Source organism: Desmodus rotundus, chromosome 9, assembly GCF_022682495.2.
Source record: "Desmodus rotundus isolate HL8 chromosome 9, HLdesRot8A.1, whole genome shotgun sequence".
Lineage (NCBI taxonomy): Eukaryota > Metazoa > Chordata > Mammalia > Chiroptera > Phyllostomidae > Desmodus > Desmodus rotundus.
This window is the reverse complement of record NC_071395.1, coordinates 34,950,230-34,974,402: the sequence shown is the minus strand read 5'-3', so window position 1 is coordinate 34,974,402 and position 24,173 is coordinate 34,950,230. Positions and strand designations below refer to the sequence as shown.

The following is a 24,173-nucleotide window of genomic DNA, read 5'->3' as shown; positions in this document are numbered from 1 at the left end:
TCTTAGGTAACTCCCTTTAACATTTCATATAATAAGGGCTTGGTGATGATGAGCTTCTTTAACTTGACCTTATCTGAGAAGCACTTTATCTTCCCTTCCATTCTAAATAATAGCTTTGCTGGATACAGTAATCTTGGATGTAGGTCCTTGCGTTTAATCTTCGGTAATGGAATTATGATGTGCCTTGTTGTGTTCCTCCTTGGGTCCAGCTTCTTTGGGACTCTCTGAGCTTCCTGGACTTCCTGGAAGTCTATTCCCTTTGCCAGATCGGGGAAGTTCTCCATTATTTGTTCAAATAAGTTTTCAATTTTTTGTTCTTCTTCTGCTCCTTCTGGCACCCCTATAATTCGGACGTTGGAACGTTTCAAGGTGTCCTGGAGGTTCATAAGCCTCTCCTCATTTTTCCAAGTTCTTGTTTCTTCATTCTTTTCTGGTTGGATGTTTGTTTCTTCCTTCTGGTCCATACCATTGATTTGAGTCCCAGTTTCCTTCTCATCACTATTGGTTCCCTGTACATTTTCCTTTGTTTCTCTTAGCATAGGCTTCATTTTTTCATCTGTTTTTCGAATAGATTCAACCAAGTCTGTGAGCATATTGATAACCAGTGCTTTGAACTGTGCATCCGATAGGTTGGCTATCTCTTCGTCGCTTAGTTGTATTTTTTCAGGAGCTTTGAAGTGTTCTGTCATTTGGGCCATTTTTTTGTTTGTCTTGGCGAGTCTGTTACTTTAAGGGGCGGAGCCTTAGGTGTTCACCGGGGCGGGGTAATGCTGGTCGCTGCGCTGTGACGCTGTACGTGGGGGAGGGGCCGAGTGGGAGCAATGGCGCCCGCCTCACTCTCCTCCGGATTTCAATCTTCCACTCTGATACCCACAATCAAACTGGGCCACTCTGGTGCTGGTTCCCGAGTAAGTGGGCCTGTGCACACTCTAGGCCCCTGTGGGTCTCTCCAATGACCTCTCCTGTGAGGCTGGGAGTCTCTCCTGCCGCCCCAACCCCCAGGGGCGCTTTCAATCAGAGGTTTGAGGCTTTATTTCCCCGAGCTGGAGCCCTGGGTTACGCGGTCTGCTTCACTGCCCGCCGTTCGTCCGGATTATCTGTGGGCGAATGTGGTGCCGCAAGGTGCTACCCGCCACTCTGCCTGCCCCGCTCTCCGCCACTCTGAGTCCGGCCCTCTGGGTTTATCTGTGCAAATGTGGGACCGCAGGGTCTGCTAGTGCTCGGACTGCCTGCGCCATTCGTCCCACACTCCGCCAGTCTCAGTCCCGCCACAGCCACGCGAGTCTTCTCCACCCCCGGTGCCCGTCTCCGCCCCTCCTACCAGTCTGGATGAATGATTATTTTCTGTTTCCTTGGTGTCAGTCCCCCTTGCTGTTCGATTCTCTGTCAGTTCTGGTTGTGCGAGGAGGCGCAGTGTGTCTACCTACGCTGCCATCTTGGTTCCTCCCTCCCTCTAATATTTTTTATCCACGAATTCCAACTGCACCTATGGTTTGTCCTACAACACCAACACACACAATGAAGTTCTAAGTGAGTAAAATCTTTCAAACTACACACAGAATAGATGTTAAAAGACAATTCTCTACAAAATAATGATTAATATTTTATAGTTATTTCATATTTATAATACCTTTATTACTAAAAACATTAAGCATCATATTTGCCAAATTTATACTGTGCAAAACACTGACCTTGATGCTGTGATGCTATAAGAGAAAAAAAGAGGTAGGCCCTGTTACCAAATTAGAATAGACCACCCAGGAAGGGTTCATTAAGGCTTTGCTGTGTCAAATACTGTAGGAGAAACAAACCACACAGACACGCAAATGTTTATCTGAAAACAGAATTATACCTAATTCATCAGAACTCATGCAGGAACCGGATCAAGAGTTAGAAAAGAGCCTAAATATGAAAGAAAAGAGTTGTTCCTGAATGGCAAAGACAGAAGATTTTGATGAGACTTCCCCCCTACATTTCATTAAGTTTATGATATCACACCAAAAGAAATTTGTAATCTTGAATACACGTGAAAAATAACTGATGGACAGTTTTTCAGAGCAACCTATTAGCAAGCAGAAGACAACACGGTTTAAGCAAAATAAAAACCTAATGTGGTGGTGGCTGCAGAGTGGTAACAGAATAAAGGAAAAGAAACCGCTTTGGGAAAACTCATCAGAAAAGACTTCTCAGAAACAATCTAAACAGATTTGAAGAAAAGGAGTTGAGTGAAATAAACTGCTAGGTTTGGGTGGGGGAGTGGAGAGGATATGTCCAGTGGGTAATGGACATATATGCACAAAGGCAGAGAATTAAAAGGAAGTAAATTTTACACGAGAGAGGAGGACAAGTATAAAAGAACTAGATCGTGGAGGGTCTACATGGGGATAAGGCCAAACCCACGGGTGTTTAAATAAACACTGGTGAAATATAAAGCAGCTTTATCCAGTGACATCTGTTTTTTCCCATTAACGCCACGCTCACCTTGCTATTGGCATCAAGGCTGGAGGCTAGAATCTGTAGGGTTACTTTATACTCTGTTCTTTTATCCAGTTCTTCTGCAATGTAATTAGCTTCTCTCACCAACAGATTGGCTTTAACAATTTGTTCCCTCAGCCTCATCAGGCTGTTATTCAGTGTCGTTTCTCTTTAAAAAAAAAAAAAAAATGAGGGGAGGGAGGAGATAGCCATCAAGAAGCACATCAGAATATTATACAGTACATGACATGTTAATGCCAAGCTGCCACCCAAGCTTTACAACTGTCTTTCGCACTCAGGGAAGGCATCACTGACACTGACCCAGGCTCGCGCTTGTATCTGGGCTACGTTCAGTAGGCTGGGGTGGGGCCTGAAATGCTGTATTTCTATTAATCCTTAGATGACACAGATGCTGCCTGTGGGCAGACCAAACTTTGAAGAGCTAGAGGTTAGTTAAGTGCAGTCTGTAACCATGGATGAGACAATTTAGTGTGATGCTAATTAGCCAGTATAGAGACCAGATGTGCAATCTGCATCTCATTAGCACTGTGCTTTGCCTACCTTAGCTAAGCAGTCCAGATAACCACCTTTCTTTTTTTCCCTTAAAAAAAAAAGCATCTACCCAAGCTTCAGAACCTAAAGTATAATACAATGATAGAGCATAACTTCTAAGTACAGACACTTGTTTATTCAAATCCAAAAGCCATACAAATTGAAAACAGGGCCGCATCTAACACAGGCAGCTTTTAAGTAAGTCAATATAAATGGACAATTCCCATTTTCCCCCCAAACAGTTCTTAGCTGTACCACTCTCTTTTAACATAGCTCTTTCTAAAGTAAGGTCTAGATTTTTCCACTCAGGATCTTACCCCCGTGGGCGCCACCTACCTCTCTTCAGCCCACTGTCTCAAGCGCTGCTGAGCACTGGGGGAGTGGAAAGAAAACCTGTCCACGCTGCGGCAGTTCTGTTTCTCGGGAGACAGCCTCCGGCGCAGCTGCTCCAGTTCGTGCTCGTACATGAGCCTCTGGCGCTCCAGCGCAGATCGCTTTTCCTCCTCGTGCTGCTGTTCCAGGCTGTTCAATATTGACTGCATCGGATCTAAGTAAGATTTTTATGAGAAGGTAAAGAATGAGCAAAAGGTAAACTAGACAACACGATATACTTCAAATGTTATTCTACATTGTTGTCTGTCATCCTAATACAAATAAGACTGTTAAAGAGAGTTGGAGACAAACTTAGCTTTCTTTACTCCCAATTACTTATCTGTTTTGTCTGGTATGTGCCCGACTATCTCCTTACAGAAAAAGCAGGTCTATTATGTGTTCCGCACATAACCCGAGACGTTGCTAATGCTATAAAAGTCCACTACAATCACGATCCAATGATGATCAAGTTTCAAACCTGGGAAATTCTATCAGTGAGAACAAAGTTTGCAGTGACTTGTATATCAAAGTAGAAAGAAGGCACGTTTTTATAAATATAACAAATTAAAGCCAAAGACACAAGAGAATAGAGGATGGAGAACAACCTAATGAATGTTTTTAACATTTAAAGCATCCCAGTCATAGACATTTTTAACTCTCCAACTTTAAAAGAAACACAGATCAAAGGGACGGTTACCAGAAGGAAGGGCGGGGGAGGGGGGCGGGTGAAAAGGGGAATACAGTTAATAATATTGTGATAAGTTTACCAGGTGACAGATATTTACTGGAATTAGAGGGGTGATCACACTGTAAAGTATAAACATGCTGAATCACTCCATTGTACACCTGAAACTAATAAAAGCAATATAAGATTGTACACCAACTATACTTACATAAGATATAAATTTAATTTTACAGAAAGATTCTAAAATGCACAACAGGTCTCACCGTTATTAGCCAGAGCCTTCATGGTAACCTCCATCTGCGCATACTCGAAGTTGAAGTTGGTCTCACTGGACACCTCGCTGGAGGAGTCCCCTTCTGTGTCCAGCTGCTCAGAGCTGCTGTCGTGCTTCACGGACGTATCTTGGTCCTCGTTCTCTCGATCCACTTTCTTTTTCTTTTTAGGCAAATTCAATCTTGGGGGAAAAGATTTTTTTTTAAATAAAGATGTATACATTCATTTCATTCATTAAATTCTGGCACCTTCTAGATGCCAAGGGGATATCATGTAAACAGAAGGCAATTACTAGACTCAGTTTACATTCCAGCAGTAGAAATAAAACACAGATGCATGTGCAAGTCGTTACAGCAGAGTAGGACACAAGGCCACGTGACTGTGACAAGCCAGGAGAAGTTCTGAATGAAACAACACGGACGCACAAAATGTGCACAGCAGAAACTGTGAGGGGTAATGCCGAAAAGATCAGCTGAACCCAAACGAGGAAGGCCCTGAACACTAAGCCAAGCAATTTACACTTGACTTAGTTTGAGAAGGAAAAAAATACAAATATTTCCCACACACTTTGTACCTCTCTACCTTCTCTCCAATCATCAAAATAAAAGCTGGCCTACAGGCAAAGGATCTCCATGAACTCTGAGACAAGTCAGTTTGATGTCTGATGCACAGTGACCAGTGACAGGAAGAGAACAGACCAGAATTTTAATTTTATACAATATCCAGCCCGTCTTTCCTTGTCAGCACAGCACGGACTTTGTATGAGAAGCAACGCGTGCAGTCCCAGACTGGCACTTTCTTTCTCGGCCTCCCTCCCAGCCAGGCGGCAAATTCCAGCAAATGAGCCCGGAGTGGAAGGCTGCTGGGGACGTGGAGAAGACTTCCGAGTGCCGTGGCCTGCTTTAGGCCACAGGGAAACATGGTGACAATGAAAAGACTTCGGCCATGACAGTTTTGAGCGGCTCAGCCAGTGCCAACAACCATCTTCCTTTGGATTTCTCATTTTGTCAAAGAAATAAACTATCAATTTCAGTCACTACAGTCAGTTGGCTGTTACTGGCAGCAAAAAGAAACACAACCTTTTTTATGAATAAGGAAACTAAAACCACTGCTTTTCCTATTTCAAAAAAAAAAACAACAAAACCCTGAACAAACAAAAAGATAAGCATGTCAGAAAAAAATTTAATGAATTTTTATACCAGATGGCGTAACAGTCATCTTCCACTGAGAAATAAACAGGAAAAATATCTCAGTAAACTCAGTATTTTTCCTGAGTGTATCGTTCCCGTTCCCTCGGGCTCAAACCATATAGTGAACAAACATACACACAGGGCAGGGCAAAAGTAGCTTTACACTTGTTCTCATGGAAAACAATAAATAATAATACAGGAATAAACTCTGTTTTGCGTACTCATAACTTTTAACCTACTTTCGTCCCGCCCCGTATAAGTATATAATTATAGCGCATATAGCAAGTATATACATACATCATCGACATACGTAATATTTGTGGAGCTATGTTTATTTTTCAATTCACATTCCTCTGTTTTAGAGTCCAGCCTTCAACCACCTTCCGTAAGAGCCCCGAGTGACGTCGTACCTGAAGAAGTGGTTGTTCCCCCACAATATCCTGTCCCCGTGGTGCAGCTGCACAGGGCTGGACACGGAGGAGCCGTTCACAAACGTCCTGTGGGGAGAAGAGGTCTGACATGTAAACAGTGATTATCATGCTGTCCCCTTTAATTCTCCACAGAGATCCAGTTACTAGGAAAAACAGAGTAATCAACTCCCCAAAATAAAACCTGCCCTCGGTGAATTTTATTATTCATATCTACTTCTTTGTTAATTTACCTAAAATGCTCATGGTTCTAAGTATAATAATTATCCTGTTTATCAAAGTTCTAAATTTGGTATTTAACATAATAAGGAGTAAGTACGGAACCATTAGAGACAATAATAGAAAGATGGTAGCAGTACATGTTACAACTAAAACAGTACGTCCACACTCATGCATAAAAAGAGTCACTCAACCAACTGGACTCCAGATCTACAGATGTCAGTGATAAGAAATGAGACCAAGTCCAATTCTCCTGCCACTGGCCACAGGAAAACGTCCACACCCTGTCAATACGCCCAAGATTTGTCAGGCCCACCGGACTGCTTATCTTGACAATGGAGTTCGACAGAAGAAATGGTGGGTAGAAAAATGTGGAACGAAGAATTTGGAGAGGGCAGGAAATAAATGGGAAATTATGCATACCACTGTAATATTGATATTCCTGCAATACCAATGTCATCATGCCTCTCTCTTGCTGAATAACTCATTTGCTTAGATACAGGATAAAGGTCAAGTTCTTTAACTTGACATTAAAGGTCCAAAAAAGGAAGCCCCATACTCTGGTTTCTCTTCAGACCGTATAAATCTTTTGCCTTTTACAAAAAAAGGAAGTCCCCTTTATTTCCTTCTTTCCCTCTTCTACTGAACTCTCAACTTCAAAAACAAACAAACAAAAACAAACTTTATGTTCTGTCCACTAAACATGACCGACTTTTCTTCCAAAGCAAGCTTCATACCAGTCCTACAAACTGAGATAGGGTTCCCATTCCTCTCCAATCCCCCAAGTCCTGCTCAGCCCTCAAGGCCTGGTTTGGTCTGTACTTCCTATGAAAGGCTGCTCGCCACTCCACCCTACAGTGTCTTGGATTCCTTAAGTTCCTAAAGCACCTCCCCGGCATTCTACTGTTAGTTATTTCTTATACGTGCATATACACGAAGTCTTGCTCTTTGTCTAGATAGCACTTGCCCAGTGGGTTTTTAAACCTAAAGGCAATTGGTCTTTATACTCCTGCCCTCTGATTACTGAAAGCACAAACTCAGAAAATACAGTCATGACAAGAGAGGACCTACTAAAATCAGCAGATTTTATTTTAGCCTTTATAATCCAGATTCCTTAAACCCAATGAGAAATTTCATTCAAGGCAAACACATACGTAGCTTTATTTTAAAAAGCTACAGCAGTTAAGCCATGATTAGTAAATAAAGCATGAATATAATAACAGTTCTCAAAGCACGCTCTGTGCGGGTGCCCAGAGAACAAAGCTATTTTTATGAGGCTCACATGCCCTTTCTCATGGCGTTGACATTTGTACTGACAAAGAGCAAAGCTGCCGGTGTTCCAGCACAAACCAAGGCAGTGGCACCAACATATCACCAATAGTTGCTGGCTCACTCACCGCCACACCCTCACAGTCACAGAGTTCAGTCTGTGAATGTCCTTGATAGAGCAGTAACAACTGTAATCTGTATTACATCTTCTCCCTTGAGTACACACCCTTTCACACGTCTCAGGCCACAAAGTGAGCAGCACACAGAAAAGCACTGTGGTAATGCATGACACGGTGTGATGACCATCTTGCATAAAAGACACACACAAAGTGGTCTTTTGGCAGACATTTTCTTGAAAATAAACAAAGCCATCCTGTCACTTCGAGGAAAACAACGGACAGTACTTGTTGCCAACTGCAAATTGCAAGCTTTCAAGTGAAAATGAGAGTTTGGGGAAACTTGTGTCAATATCCTCAAACCAAAGACCACAGGATCATTCCTGCAGTGGAACGAGCTGGGTCGATTTCTCACACGGGGGACAAGGCATACCATGGGACGCGGGGTGTCAGCCAGAGGGTGCTGAAAAGGGCCTGCGGCAGGATTCGGGCTTTAGCTGGAGGATTTGGAGGAGGGTCTAAGGAAGTGGGGGTCCTCTCTATATAGGATGCTGTCAGAAAGCAGGAGTAATTCTATGATGGGGTATATAACAAACGGTGTTGGGTTTTTTGTATGTGGCACAGTGACCTTGATTTTTCTCGGTGCTCAAACAAAATTATCATGCAGCCTGCTCTGTCTTAGTCACACCCTCAGAGGAACTTTGCCTAAGTTCTATTCTGTGAGATGACTCAATAGGAAAATAGCATGCCCTCGCTAGGGGTGCCAGGCCAGCTTCTGCTCTTTCTTTTTCTTTCTCACTGGTATCCTTCACCAGGAGCTTGATAGTTTCCCAATATTTAAACTTTAGAGATGAAATTAGTGATGATGTTAATGATTTTTAATATTAATGATGAAATGGATCAACATTCAGAAGATCGATATAAGTCAGTTAACCACCACCTATAAGTTATAGACAGGTATCCACCAGGGCAGTCAGTTTTGTAACTCAAGAAAACAAACTGACAAATATTTACTTAAATCACATTATGCCTCTTCATTCATTCATTACATATTGAGCACTTATATACAGTTAACACTAATTAAAGTATATTACCTGGTGTTCTTTTGAGGGGTCAGTACAACCTGGCCTTCTGGCATGATGTCTATAATACAGTGTTCCGGAAGAATTCCCATGCCACACAGCTGGATGTCTTGGGAATCCGCCGAGCCTATCAATGTGTGTTCCTACAAAGGAATCAAACTCACGGGTTAACACTAGATCTACCACGTACACGAAGTGGAATCGTCTACTCTGGGCCCTGTTATATTGACCCATTCCCTTAGCTAAGAGATTCTGAAAGCACATGGAATAGCATGGGGAATTTCTGGCTTTCTCTGAAACTCATTCTACAAATTCCATTTCCTTTAAGGAATAACGCCCTTTAAACCGAAAACTACAGTTTATTGTAATGTCTACACTATAATCATTGCTTTCTACTGCGATCTTGATCCCAAGTACTTTATACCACTCTCAGGGCAGGAGCCATTGCCAGTGACGGATCAAAGATATCGGTCTGAAAACTGCAGTTACTAATGCCACGTCACTTACCTGGTCTCAGTCAAGGTAAGTAAAATACAAATATAAAACATTATTCAAACACAAGGAATTTGAAAAGACTACAATTATTTTATGACTCACATGGTCTCTCTAAACCTCAGAAAAGATACAATAGACGTGTTCTTGTTACTGTAAACCACCCAATCACTCAGTTCTCTACACCCCTATCACCAGCATCACTGTTGGGCAGGTTGCTGAGAAAACTGATGTAAAAATCAAGCTCCCTCTTATAAGCTTCAACACTGGACTGCCCATCATGATTAAGGGTTGACATGACCTAGATGTATCCTAGGGCACCTTCTCTTTCTACACAGCGAGGTCAGGGGTCAGATATGAAATACTTCAGGCTTTGTGAGTCACACGCAATACTCAACTCCGTTCTTATGGTGTGAAAGCAGCCAGACAATGCACAAATGAGTAAGGGTGGCTACTTGCCAATAAAACTTGATTTATGAGCACTTAAATTTGTACTTCATATCATGTTCATGTGCTCGAAATACTAAGATTCATTTGATTTTTTTCAACCATTTAAACAATGTAAAAACCATTCGTAGCTCCTGGGACATATAAAAACTAGCAGGAAGCCAGATTTGGCCTAGGCTGCTGACTCCTGACCACAGTGATCTCATCCAGTCCCGTGAGCTTTAAATACTGTCTACATGTAAGTTAAATCACCAACCAGGAACGACACTTTGGTTGCATTATTTTCCTACCTCTACTTCCGCTATCCTAGTCTCAGTCACCATCATTCCTTGCCTACCAGGAACAACTTGGATGTCTAAAGGCATTTCAGAGTGAAAGGGCCAGAGCAGAACCGTTGCTCACCCCCAAAGCCCCACCACTGACCCAACGACTCTATTCCTCGCCCCAGCAATGACGGTGCTGCCACCCCCCAGTCAGTCAACTAAAAAGCATAAATGCTGTCCTCTCTACCCCTTCAAGTCTCCCCCAGCACAACGCCAATCAGGAAATCCTTACAGACTCCCCCTCCAAAACGTGTACGGGATCGATCTGCTCACTTTCCCCACTTCCACCACCACACATCCCAGTCTCTTGCCTGGGTGAACACAGGAGTTGCCCACTATTCTTTCACTTCTATTCCCCACACTCCCATCACAACAGCTGATCCTGTGACCCCCCTATTTAAAACCCTCTGAGGATGGCTTCCCTCTGAAGGTCTAATGAAGTCCAAATTCTTACCAGGTTTACAAAACACTCTGATCCGCGCCCCCCACCCCTCCCTCTCCTGGAGCAACACCCAGCCACACCGGCCTTGTACCTGTTCCTTGAGTACACTGGCTGTTCCTTCTGTCTGCAATGTTCTCCTGACCTTGACACTGCTAGTGGCTTACCAAGCCCACCTCAGCTTTTGTGGGCACACCCTCAGAGCGGTGTACCCTGAACTGACAATCAGAAATAGCCACCCCATCACTCTCCTATTAGAATTCCTGACGAAGCGCTGACTGTGTCAGAGATGACATAGCTCTGCCATCTCCACAGCCAGCATGGAAACTCCATGAGAAGAGAGAACAGTCGTACCTGCCCCCAGTGTAAGCCAAGCCCGTAACATAGGCTCAGAACTTAAAGGCATTAAAAAAATATAAAAGAAAAATAAATGAACCATCATTTGCCTTAGCTTTCTTTTCAGACTCAAAGGAAGATGATCCTCTCCTCTTCTTTACAGGTAATACATCTAGTCATATTCTGGGTTCCAACTCTTCCCATCTCACCTGGGATCTCTATCTCATAAAAAGGCCTCTTCCCCTCTAGTATTTTCACTTCCCCCTTTCTGGGGCTTCCTTCTCTCGACAACACTGTAGTGGTGTTTCCAAGGAAACAGAGGTGGGATCCAGAAGCACCCTGTGATATCCTGTTCAATCCTCAGGGTGTGTACATGATACAGAGGACATTCCAGGCCCATGTCTACTGCTCACGATTAGCTGAAGCTTCCTGGCCAATCACATACCTCCCTGACCCTGAGAACAGGGTTTGACCAGGTTTAAGCTTTTGTGACATTCAGTAACAGAATCTATTCCATGCTTGTCTCCATTACCCACTTGGGTTCCCTCCTCCCTTAAAAAAAAAAAAGAAAAAGAAAAAACAATCCAAAGAGAAAAAGGGCCCGAGACCACCTAAAAACAGAAAAGAGCCCCACAGCACTTGCCTGAGGCCATTTCTACATATAATCACTTCCCTCCTCCCGAGAATAGAATTTCTAACTGTACCTTTGGAATCCTTTTTTGTCCTGGGGGTACAAGTGGAGAACAGCCTTGAACTATAGCCTGGGTTGGAGCTCGAATGCAGAACCAACCCCCAGTATGCCACCCCAAGATTGCAGACAGGTTCACTCCCAGTCTTTGCCCTTATTCTTGTTCTCTTTGCCTGAAGTGCTCTCCTCCCTTGACCTAAATATGAAATATCTTTCAACAACTACAGGGTCCGGCAGAAGTAAGGCCTGCTTGAGTGTGACTGGTAGGGTAACAATATGGGTGTAACAATTTGTAATTTTAATTTGAACATTTCACCTAAAACATCATATGGTGTGCTTGAGCGTGATACTGTTGTTACAGAATTACATGCTTATGATTTTGGAATAAAAGATTTGTAATAAAAAGGGGGCGTTATTTGTGCTGGACCCTGCACTTCTAATTTCATCTTCTCCTTGAAGGTTCGCTCTCAGCTGACACCGGCCTCTCCCTTCTCCGGGCCCTGACGACACTTAGTGCCTCAGTTTACTACTGCAGACGGAAACGCGGTTCTGTAATAAACCTGACCAAAAGTAACCTCGCAGGCCGGTCTGATCATGGAATTCCTAACTGGGCAGGTCCCGGAGGGTAGTCAGCTCCAGGTCTATAAAAAGGTTTCCCTTTGCCTGGAGCAAGCCCTGCCCATTGTTCTTGTGCATCTACATTCACACGCCTTTGAAATGCCAGAGAGTCCTTCTTTCCGATTCCTCAGAGGGAGCTAGTAATCTTAACTAGTCTGTACCTTGCCTTCAGCCACCTTCATGTAATCTTCATTCCAGACTACAAAAGAAACTTCAAAACTGTCATTCTGGGGAGCCCTGGAGATCTTGCCTCCAGGCACGTCATCAGTTTGGCTCAAACAAACTCATAAAAATTCTCTACAGTCTGGAGGTTTCTTAGGTCGACACTACCCACTGCATGAATGTTCTCAGATAGCAGCCTGTGCGGACGCTTTCGTCTTCTCCGACAAGGAGCAATGTACACAGGACACGGTGGGTGCTAACTATCGGCTGGCAGACTGAATTAAAAATGATCAGAGGCAAGATAGTAGTGACTCAAACATATAGTTGTCTAATGCAAATTCTAGAAGAAAAATTCTATTTTTCAACAAATATATTGAGCACCTATTTTGAGCTAAACACTGAGCCACTACAGACAAAAGACAGACAAGGTCCCAATTATAGAGCTTATGCTATAAATGACAACTTAAATCTCTCATTTGAGGTTATACTCTATTCTAACCTGGACGATGATTTGCTGGAATTTCAAACACTAGATTCTAAAAGCTCAACTCTGCCAAAGCCTTACTCCATGATATTTAAACAAGTTAAACAATAAGCTTTTTGATAGTTCCTATAGTGCTCTAAACACTGCAATAAAAATAACGAAGAGGAAAAAACATTAACTTATCATAGGTTGGTTCAGAGGTTTATCAGTAACTAATCAGTAAATAAATTCTGTGAAAGTACAAGGCAATCATAAGTTTAGGAGTAACTAATCAGGAAAATACCAAGTATTAACTGTGATCATCTCTGTGTTGGATGCTAACCTCCCACCCCACTCTTTTTTCTAATATGTTTTTATAGAACTTTTTAGGGAAAAAAGGGTTTCACTACCATAGTGTTTTTAAGGTGAAGGGAGCAGCTCCTCCGTCTGGAAGTTTGGCTCACACTAGGATAAACCTCCACGTTTACCTCACAGCTCCACGCAGACTTGCTTTGCTCAAGAGGGCAGGACCATAAAAATAATTGTGCAAGGAGATCTTAATAAGCAATGGGAAAACCTGCAATTATTCTGGGACCTTTAAAAGTGTCTGTACAAAGATTAAGAATTCCCTTATCGTTATAATGTAGAAGGAGATAAAAAATAGTAAAGCATGTTTCTTTAGTATGCTGCAATTCAGAACATTAGAAACACTGACATTTAAAGCATCTAATTTCTTTGTTAAAGCTTATCCAGAGTCGTCTGAACAGTGCTGGCCACCTTCTGCACACATAACATAACAAGGAATGAGATGATTTTCCATGCCTTGGCAAACCGTCCTACTCCTTTCTAAGCTTCTATCATTTTATCCTTTGTGCTTTCAGTGTTGCCAAATATCTACAGGAGTTCCTTATCTGAGTTTTGTCTGGAGTCACTCCCTTGAGACATCTTTATTCTTACCATCACAACCACTTCCATCGTTTACCTCAGCAAGTTCACCTTCACTATGCTCCTCTGGCTGCGCAGCTAGAATCTCATGACTGGCAGCAGTATCAACATTATTTACTAAGTCCTGGGACTAGAATTTGTGTATATTAGAACTATGAAGAGCAAGAACTGCCTGTACATGCAAATAAGTTGCAAAATTATCTTGTGACTTATGTTCTCTCTGTGGTTTGGCCACCATACCTTACTGCTGCCAGTTCTAGACAGAACAAATAAATGGAGGATTCTGTTCTGGATGAGAAGCATACAGCTTGGAACTAGAAGGAACATCAGAGATATTTTAATCCAGTGCCCTCACTTTACAAATGGGGTGCCAAAAGTCACCCAGAGATGTGACATCATCTGCCCAGCATCTCAACTGACTTTGAGAATTTGAAAGCAAAAAAATACAAAACGCTCGGCCTCTGAATTCCTCCATCCCACACCGTGATACAGCTTTCCTGAAGCAAAAGCTGTTCTGGCACTGAGATCACCCTTTTGAATGTGCTTGGTCATGAATACGCTCTGGTCATGGGGTTAGCTGGGGCAGCGAGGAAGCCAGCGCCGGCCAGAACAGGGCTGGCCACACAGTCTGAAACAGAATCCCGACACCTCCACACAATATGACCAGAAATACTTTGACTCCCCTCCAAAAGTCTTTAAACAGTGTCTTTGTTTAACTTTTTAGTTAAGGAACAGATAGGAATCAGGTTTTCTCTTGCTGGGTGTCTGTGTTTGTGTGTTCCGATTTGAAATTTGCCACATCAGAAAGAGAAAGAATTCACAGTTCTGAGAAAGAAAAAGGGCAGGATATTTAAGTCCTATTCTAATATCGCACCTCTCCTAAAGCATGTAAACACCTGCCGCTGAAATTCGAACACAAGGTGCTGCCAACATGGTCTAGAAGCACATTAAGTAAGTAATGTGATAATGCCTATTTTTTTCAATTGATAAGAATAATGTACATAAGGTACCACAGAGAATATCAAATGTGGAAAATGATACGTGAACTATGATATGCAGAATATTTTATATTTGTATAGTACTTCGGTTTGTAAGTGCTTCTATACGTACAATCTCATTTAATCCTAACCAGAACTCTGTGAGATAACCAGACAGAGAAAATTCCCATTTATAGAGGAAGCATCTGCAGAGGAGGGCAAAGGACTGGAGACTGGACTTGAGACTGAACATCTGTTACATAGTGATATGGACTAGAAACACAGGGCAACCTCCTCCTACTCTCAGTACCTGAGAATGCACACAATTCTAAGTATCAAAGACACAATTTAACGCACAGCATAATAAAACATGCTATTCAAAATTACACCAAGCAATTATGCCGGATACCTTTGACAAAAACTGGGAAACTAGCCAATGAGTCATGAATTCTTTAATCTCTTTAGAAATGAAACCACACAACTCTCTAATTTTAAAGCAGTTTCCAACTTTACCAGCTCATTATCTTTACTTTCCTAGTCACCTTAGTTAAACCCGCATGTATTATGAGGGGGGAAAAAATTTCCTCCTAACATTTATTAACCTCCTGTTAAAATCACATAGTCCGTTATATAATTCATTTATGCTCTGGGCTTGGTAAAAAGTTTTGGGTAGTGCCTCATAATTTACGTAGTCTCAGGCTTTATAAATTTTTCTCTTGTCTTCCTATATCCTACTATTTGTAGCTTTCAGTGTCTATCAGTATTTGTTGTTTTCCTTTTCCACACTCTGACCCTCCCAGTCTTTTTAAAATTTTTAAATTTTTTAAAAAGATCTTTTTATTTTATTTTAAAGATTTTATTTACTTATTTTTAGAGGGATGGGTAGGGAGGGAGAAAGAGAGGGAAACAACAATGTGTGGTTGCCTCTCGTGCGCCCCTCCTATGGGGACATGGCCTGCAACCCAGGCATGTGCCCTGACTGGGAATCGAACCTGTGACCCTTTGGTTCGCAGGCCAGAACTCAATCCACTGAGCCACACCAGCCAGGGTCCATTCTTTTTTTATAATTTGATAATCCAAATTTTTTAATTTTCCTAAGAGTTAGTAGAAATACAAATTTCATATCAAGTGGTTGTACGAACAAGTGTCTTTAAACATTTCCTCTTAGGAGCTAACAAACCACACACAAAAAAGGCAGGCTTCACATAAACCATAAAAGCTTTCCTCTACTAATGAGTCAGTTTTAAAAGTCATTCCTTAAGCTTTACAGTTATCTACTTAAGTCCCTGGTATACATCACATTAAACAACAGTAGTTAAGCTACTTAATTTGTTAGAAATAATATCAGAATATCATTTTTTTTATAGTACAAGGTTGAATGACATCACTCAAAAACTAAAAAGAGAAACTATTCCAGAAACCCAAGATTTTTCTATACTTAAGCTTATTCAAAGAAAAACAATTGGCTAATTCATTATTTTGAATAAGTGTGGTTCTCCAAGTTTTAAAAAAAATGCTGTGAAACACTGTTCTATTTGGTGGCAGGAAATACAGCAAAGCCTATTACTTCACCTTTAAATAGTAAACCAGAAGTTCATTCAAAGCAGGATCAGCATTCAGATTAACAAGGAAACATTTATCATCCCCAACTTTAATTCCAGAAGATTGAAGAGATATTCCAAGGCTCTCCAGTTGTTTCTGTCGCTCCTGTGAATGCAGTAGAGAAGTATTAACTCCACAGCTATCGACACAGAGAGATATGAACGGTCCTATGTTAGCGTAATTATTGAATAACTTTATAATTCAAGTATGTTAGCAAATATGTTACATTATGGCATTATAGATTATTATCTTTTTCTCTTTCTGAACTATATAATGTTATTTTAATTAAAACATTTTCATTTTGAAAAATAAAGCCATTACAAATAACTACCAAGTATACTACTGAGCCCTCAATTTCCATCCTTGAAAATATCTAACACCTTGAATTCATCTTTCTAATTTTATTCTGTACGTGTGAGCAGATGTACATTTGTTTTACTCTCCTGTAATGTTTCTGAAGAGCCAAGTTTTCAATACACTCTCTTGTTTGACTCCTCAGTGACTCCCCAGCCAGGGTGAAAGCCAAACTCTCTCAACAGAGCCCACCAGGCCCTTCACTCCGACCCATTTAATTTGCTCCCCTCTGCACATCGCGTCACTCCTGCTTCCAAACCTGCGCTGCAGTCACATGGGACATCGCCCAGGGCCCCGAAAGGGTTGAGAACGCTCTCTTTGGCTTCAGAGGCTGTACACCTGCACTTTCTAGCTGCAGCACACCTGTTCTCACACTGGGTAATGGTTAACTTGCCCGGTTCTCCACGTGGGCGTGGATCCTGTCTATCCACGGGGGCTGCCTGGCACAATGCATCACACACGGTGAGCACTCAAAACGTTGGTCTTACAAATTTATCAAAACGAAACTTGCACATGCATTCAAGTACTATTTTCATAAGGATATGAGCCTTTCTTCTTTCTAAGGCACTTTTTTTCACTGCACTTAATAGTGCTGAGCCTAGGCCCCAACACACGTGTGTAGGCAATACATATTAGCTGTTATTATTATTAGTTGCTACACATAATTAGGGCTCTTCTTCTCTTAGTTTTGGAAGAACAAACTAAAGCCAGTGAGCAGAAACAAAAGAATAAGAGACTTCTATTAAACAGCCACCGTTAGAGCGGTCCAGTCACATCAGACCGCGAGAAGGGGCACTGAGCCGCACGTCACCACACTCGGGTCTGAAGCAGAGGCTATGCGCAGCATCTCACAGGAGAGCCGCAGCGGGAGTCCTTTATGACCGAGCTGGACACTACAGGGTTTTCCCTAAACACTCATGTTCCCACCTTGACATTTCACAACTCTCCCTCTATTAAGTATGTAAAAAATGAGAGACGGTTACCCCAGATTTAGGAATTTCATATTACTTTTACTGAGTTGTCACATGGAAACATAAATCTCATAGCCTAATATCTACTACTAATAATTCTGTGGTTTGGACAAATTTCCTCAGGCCTACAAAATACTTAATAGAACTGGATGTTCAAGGCCAGGGACTACAAAGTCACTCTTCCATTAAAAACCTTTTTTATGACCCTAAAAATTATTTATTACATAATGAACAATTAATTGTAATTATGTCTTTTTTTATCCTTCACATAAACTTTGTAAAGTATAAACTCCTGGCTGTAGATTCTTACTAATGGTGCTAGATTTGCCATCTTCAAAGTAAAAAATAACGAGAACCAGAAGTGCCGCCTGAACGGCCGTGCACAAGCTACCATGCGGTTTCTCTCTGGATCAAGACCCACGAACCTGGGCAATCTCCTCGGTCGTCCTTAATTTCTCCTCCCAGGTCACGGTCATTTCCTGGATTAGCTTCTCTGATTCTTCCAGCCGCTCTTTTAGCTCTGGGGATTTCATTGCCTATAAGCAAAATGTGTATTTCCTGAACTGTCTGCAAAATGCACTGAAGAAAAGGGTTAGGCAAATCCACGAAAACAAAAGGAACAGGCTGTCTCCTCTCACTCAGCTCTCTGACCTTCCTAAGACAGAAACGACTGTCGCTGACCCACAGCAACCCCACTGCGTGGCTCCCAGGAACAAACCCGGTCAGCCAAGATGGGTCTGAGAGGAAGACAACTTTTTCCTTTTGACAGTTCAAGTTATGAAGGGCTTGTTTTTAATATCCCAATCAGTCATATATGATTCACTCTAGTCTTCACTGATAACTACAGGTATTAATTCAAGCACATACAGACTAAATTTGTACAAGTTGCAAACTAGCTGGGGTTATTAATATCAGAACACAGAAACAAAATTTCAAAGTCTCCTGATGAACTTGAAAATCATTACTATAAAAACAGGATAAAATTCAACAGGCAAAAATACAATCGGGATCATTGTTCTGACCATGTATTTTACCAACAGACTATTTTCCGACAAAGAAGGGGCTGTGGTCCCAGCCCCAGGAAAGGGTCCCGCAGTGCTGGGAAACTGCGGGAACAGAAAGGCTAATGAAAGTAGGAATCACGCTTCTGTTATTTTATTCCTCTTTTGACAAGAGGCTAAGCATCAGTTGTAGGTGAGAACTGTGTAGGTTTCAAATTCATAAATGGAACATAAATACCACAACAGGATGTTCAAAGCACAGTGGAAAGCAAGTACCACTAAATAGATGGGCACTGCTGGTATAAAATGTATTTTCTACAAACCAAATTGAGCCACAACATGGAAAACGAGAATAAGGTGTGAAAGTCCTCCTTAAGATTTCCATTCTGACTTCAACCAGTGAACAAATTATACAACAAAAATCTATTTAATTCTTCTTCCAAGTAGCCTGTGCCCACTCTCCACCATTTTCTGCACTAAAAATAAATTATATACATTTTTTCAAATGTCTCTTTTACTCTCCCTTGTTCTATTACACCTCTTCTCCCTAGTCTGCTGTTTATACTGTGGAATGAAACATTCTCTCAAATCCTTCTCTTCTTTCCTCCCATTCAACCCTTTAACACCTATAAAAAACTCTCTAAATTCCAATCATGACAATCTGTCTTCCTTTACTTATTACTCATCTCAAATTTCTCTTCCTACAGGAAATACAAAAAGTTTAAGTAAATTATTCATCACTTTCAGCTAAAGAGGAAGAATATTCAAGTTCTAGCTTTACTAGATTTTCCTAGACCCATAAAGCATTGCTCAGCTGTGCCTTATACCTCCGCTTTGGTTAGCTGCTCTCGGAGTTTCTCTACTTCTTCCCTCAGATCCCGGATAATCCGTGCATTAGGGTCCTCATTCACCACGGCGTGGTTCACGATGTTCTTGGCGCGATCTGCGTACCGCAGAGTTGAAAGGGTCTCGTCATAGTTATCAGCTGCTGGACTCACAGTGGCTACCATGGCCGTCTTACTGTTACCCCCAAGACTGTCCTAGAGAGGGAGCAAGTGAGCAGCATTTTAGGGTTGGAAGAAAACATTCTATAAGAAGGCTGAAGTCAGAAATGGTAAGATAACATCCCAAGGTCAAACACACATTTAAGGGCAAGGTCAGGACTAAAGCACAGGTACACTGACTCCCTGTCCCATGTCTTTTCTTCTCTGCCAAGCCACTTTTCTGCAAAAGGGAATTTTGGTTTTGAAAAAGGACCGAGAAATACAATAAAGCCTACATTTATTTTAGTTTAATAAAATTAAATTTTAAGACAATTTGCTCTCTTTTCACAGACAACATGATACCACATAAGTCAGCAGACTACTCAGAATAAAAAACCAATAATTTCTTAAGTGCCAAAAAAATCTTCCTTAGAGGAACTGAACAATCATGATATTATTTATCTGATCAAAGAATGACACCTACAATCTACTCCATAACACCATGTATGTGGAATCTCTGAGAAGCCTAAATAATGGCCCAGAAAGTGTTGTTCTTACAAGCTACCAAGCACCTTGCAAATTTTTTAAAAACATAAATTGTACCATAAAAAGGTACAATTAGTCTTTTAAAACAAAAGCTACATTGAGGGCATTTTCATTTTATTCCCTCTGACACCATTTCAAAAACCACTAAAGCAGGCTTCAGGTTCTACACAACCACCTCCACAGTCCAGCCGAGGGTGCTGAACAAAAGTTGCGCGTCTTTATCACACTAGAACTGAAAAGAAGAGTGCGATGGCTTTAGCACAGGCTCCAACATGTTCAAATGCTACTGTCACTTAAGGATACTAAAAATAACTACCTACAACTCCGATTACAAAACTAGACTTGGGAAGTCAATCCACCCCACTCCACCCCACCACACGATGGCCGTGGCGGGCCGCCTCCAAGATGGCCCAGATGACTTCCACCTCCTGGTAGTAACACCCTGGATCACCCTCTTCCCTTGAGTCTGGGCAGGGCTTGTTTATTTGCATCTAAGAAACAGAACACAGCAGAAGCGATGGTATGTCACTTCTGATTATAAAAAGATTGTGACTTTGTCATGGGTGTTTTCTCTCACCAATGCCATGAGGTGAGGTGGTCCTCTGCAGGCACCACAGGAATGAGTTTGGAAACAGCTTCTGAAGCCTGCCAACAACTACTTAAGTGAGCAGAGCCAACCCTAGTCAAGCCTTGTGATAACTGCAGCCCCAGATGACACTTTGATCAGAGCCACCAGCCAGAGCCACTTAGTTAGGCCACACCCAGAAGCCTGACCCACAGCGACTGTGAGATAATCAATGACTGTTGTTTCCACCCCTTAAGGTTTAGGGCTCCTATGTTAGACAGCAACAGATAACTACTCCCACTAGTACACCACCCCAGGACGGGAATAATTACCCAAAAGAATAGATTCAATACCCTCTTTCAGTAAGAGATTATCACTGAATATAGTCTCCAGATCAGAGAGGATACTCAACCAGGCCAGTAAGCCAACGTTACCTTTGGACAGCATTAACCAATACAAAATTTTTACTTTTGAAGATACAAAGTTTTTCCAGTATCAATACATCTAAAATTTGTTCAAGCAATCCGTAATTTACACAACCTTTGTACATAGACTTTACTATAGGGAACTGTTCCACGCATGGGAAATGTAGCCCAGCTCTCACTTGGAAAAGCCAGTGGGTGCGAGGTTCAACAGGCAGGACCCACGCCCACAGACAGATTCTCCTGTGGGGAGTCAGACCTGCATTATACCTAGGCTGCTATGAGACTTGCTTTTGCTAAAACTCCCTCACCCTGGATTGAGGCAGCAAATGTCTACTGAGTATCTTTAACTTCCTAAAGTCTGTGCTAAACCTCCCAAGTATGGAGTGTAACCAGTTCAACCACTTTCCCCCTTGAGCTGTAACATCCTTCTCTTTAAAGTAATTAGCAGCATTCTGTCCTTGGTTGTCTGTAAAAGGTAATCACCTACAGTGAACTTGTACATAGTAAATGAGGACCATCCCCGATGTAATGTGCCCAGAAAAGCAATACAAGCCTGTCCAGGCAGGGGTCGGGTTCTCTCTCTTGGGCTCTCTCTAGCCCTCTCGCCCTCCCTCACTTAGAGAGTGGCCATGCCGTCCCTTTCTCTCCACAGGATTTCTGTAGTCCATGTGTATTTGTATATTGCTGCCACAACACAGGATCCTGCTGGCCGGGATCCGCGTCACTTTACTTAGTCCTCGGCCTTTGGTGAATTGGATTATTAGTATTCCCATTTACCAATGAAAAAACAGAGGTTTATTCTGACAAAGAAGGCGAAATACTTTGCCTAAAGATCCAGAATTAGTAAATTGAACACTATTCTAGTCCAACTGTATTTTGCTTTCAAGTCCAATATGATTCCCACTCCCCCACAGCTACTCACAGTAACAGAGTAACAAAACATCACTCAGCAACAGATGGAGTTCAGACCTGAGGAATAAGAAAGGTGACCTGACAGCTTCCCAAATTATTTGGTCCTAGTGCCAGAAACAAAGTAATTCCGTAGGTATTCCTAACAGTTCGATATAATCACAGACAATATGTCCACTTATTCATCCATTACTGAAATTTTGGTTTTCCACAGACAACATAGCTAAGATCATTTTATCTTTGAAGAAAATGCACTTCAACACATGAAAAGGAGGGAAATGTAAGTAATCTGGGCTTTAGGAAGCACAAGCTATCTCTGTGAAGCCTGTTTGAGTGTGTGTTTCACTCTACTTCCAGATGCTGCCCTCACATTGTTGGTGCCCAACTTTGGCAACTTCCAGAAAAACGTCAAGAAGAGTCCCATGCACATTAGTGGAATTCCAATGCCATATATAAAGACCACAGGAATTGCATCTCAAATGGCAATCCAGCTCACCAGCAGTGCCGCGGTGGAGCACTGCCCTTCCAGAACCACGGGGTTGTTAGCCCACATGAACGGCAAATGCTACTGGGCAAAAGGGAATGTGTAACAATGAGGAGCAGAGGAGAAAAGCACGCACATTGTGCTTCAGTTTGTGCTGAGGAAAGGAAACCTGGCAAACAACAAATCCTTGATATTTTAAAAGCCCTTGTGCATGAGCAACAACAATATGCTTATGTTCAAAAATGGCCTCAGGCCTTAGCAAAGAGGAAATGGCAACAAAAGACCTGGCCCTTACTCAAGGAGAAAGTATAAAGCTTCTTGTTTACTAATTGTTTAATTAGGCAAATCAGCTGAACTTTGGTTTCAAATGTAGCAACTGCAAATTAAATGGACCTAGGAAAGAAATTTAATTTTGGAAGTCAGAACTGTTTAAAAGCCGAAAACTCTTTGAAGTCATTTAATCAAATGACTTCATTTTACAGAGGAGAAATTGAGACCCAGGAAGACTGACAGGCTCACCAAAGGTCATAACGCTAGTTCGGAGCAGAACTGAAATATCCATTCATTCAACTTCTCATAGCGTTTACCTTAGAGGGTGATGCTGGTGAGCAAACACTATATGATAAGAACTAAACTAGGGATAAATACAATATGGTCTGGGAAAAGAGAAAGAGCAGAATGCCCAATCTTGAAAGTTTAGGGAAGATTCCCAGAGAAAGTGTCATTTGAGACCTTAAGATGAATAAGCATCACCCAAGTAAAGGGGGTCAGGAGGGCAGTGTAGGAGGAAATTGAAGAGAGGAGGAAGATTGTTCCAGAGTAAGAGCAAAGTCCTGGAAATCACTTAACTGGAACTGATAAAGTCAAGCGCAGAAGATGAATAATGAGAAGTAGGGAGTGGTCAGACTATGAAGGGCCTAGGAAATCACAAATCATTCAAGAATTTGGACTTGATTGTAAGGGCTTCTGGAGAGTTATTAAAGAGATTTAAGTTTAAAAAGAGTATGAATTTAGAAAGAAATTGCAACCTCACTTTAAAGAACAAAAGGGACTAAGGCAGCTTCAGGGATGTTCTGGCTAGTGTGGCTCAGTGGATTGAATGCCAGCCTGAGAACCAAAAGGTCGCCAGTTCAATTCCCAGTCAGAAAACATGCCTGGGTTGGGGTCAGGTCCCCAGCTGTTAAGCCCGAATCCTTATCTTGCTCCAGACTCTATTTGTTCATTTTGCACATGTGACAGGGGGCAGGCAATTAACAAAAGTTGTTTTATGGGCTTTTCTTTGGGTACTGTGGGTACCCTTCCCCTTCCCCCTTCCAGGCCTTGACAAGCATAAACAGTCTCAAGGCTTTCCCTTTCCCAGTGAGTGGAGATGATACACACAGACTCCCGAGGGCTCCCCACCCCCTGCCCGCCCCCCGAACTATCATAGTTAACTTGCATTGTTCGGAATGCCTGGCACTCTTATTGGACCAGGCTCAGGACTGGGTCCAACCCAGTGAGACATGTCTGCCTGTGCTTTTAGCCTCCCGTATTAAGTTCTTCGTTAGATTGCAGTGGTGAGGACCCTGCCTTTATTACCTTCTGGTAGTTCATTCCTAGTTGCCACCATAATAGAAGCATTTGTTACCAGAAGTTACTTGAGGTTAAGAGATACGTATTTAGAAAGCTACACAGAGGCCAAAATCAGCTTAATACAAAATGGTTCTCCCCGACCACTTGCCAAATGAGTCAGCATCTACCATCTCTGAAAGAAGAGCACTCACATCTGTGCTGGACCAAGTG

General features: G+C 42.1%; 1 protein-coding gene across 1 annotated transcript in view; it reads right to left on the bottom strand.

The window, feature by feature from the left end:
* Nucleotides 1–24,173, bottom strand: part of KIF13B (kinesin family member 13B) — a 165,063-nt gene that overhangs the window by 67,680 nt on the left and 73,210 nt on the right. Inside the window, exons 11-18 of the mRNA XM_053910793.1 lie at nucleotides 19,307–19,519; nucleotides 17,904–18,014; nucleotides 16,124–16,258; nucleotides 8,674–8,804; nucleotides 5,958–6,044; nucleotides 4,348–4,538; nucleotides 3,364–3,574; nucleotides 2,482–2,644 (exon numbers count right to left, since the gene is read on the bottom strand). Of these exons, the coding sequence (XP_053766768.1) occupies nucleotides 2,482–2,644; nucleotides 3,364–3,574; nucleotides 4,348–4,538; nucleotides 5,958–6,044; nucleotides 8,674–8,804; nucleotides 16,124–16,258; nucleotides 17,904–18,014; nucleotides 19,307–19,519 (1,242 nt within the window). The remainder of the gene's footprint in view (nucleotides 1–2,481; nucleotides 2,645–3,363; nucleotides 3,575–4,347; nucleotides 4,539–5,957; nucleotides 6,045–8,673; nucleotides 8,805–16,123; nucleotides 16,259–17,903; nucleotides 18,015–19,306; nucleotides 19,520–24,173) is intronic.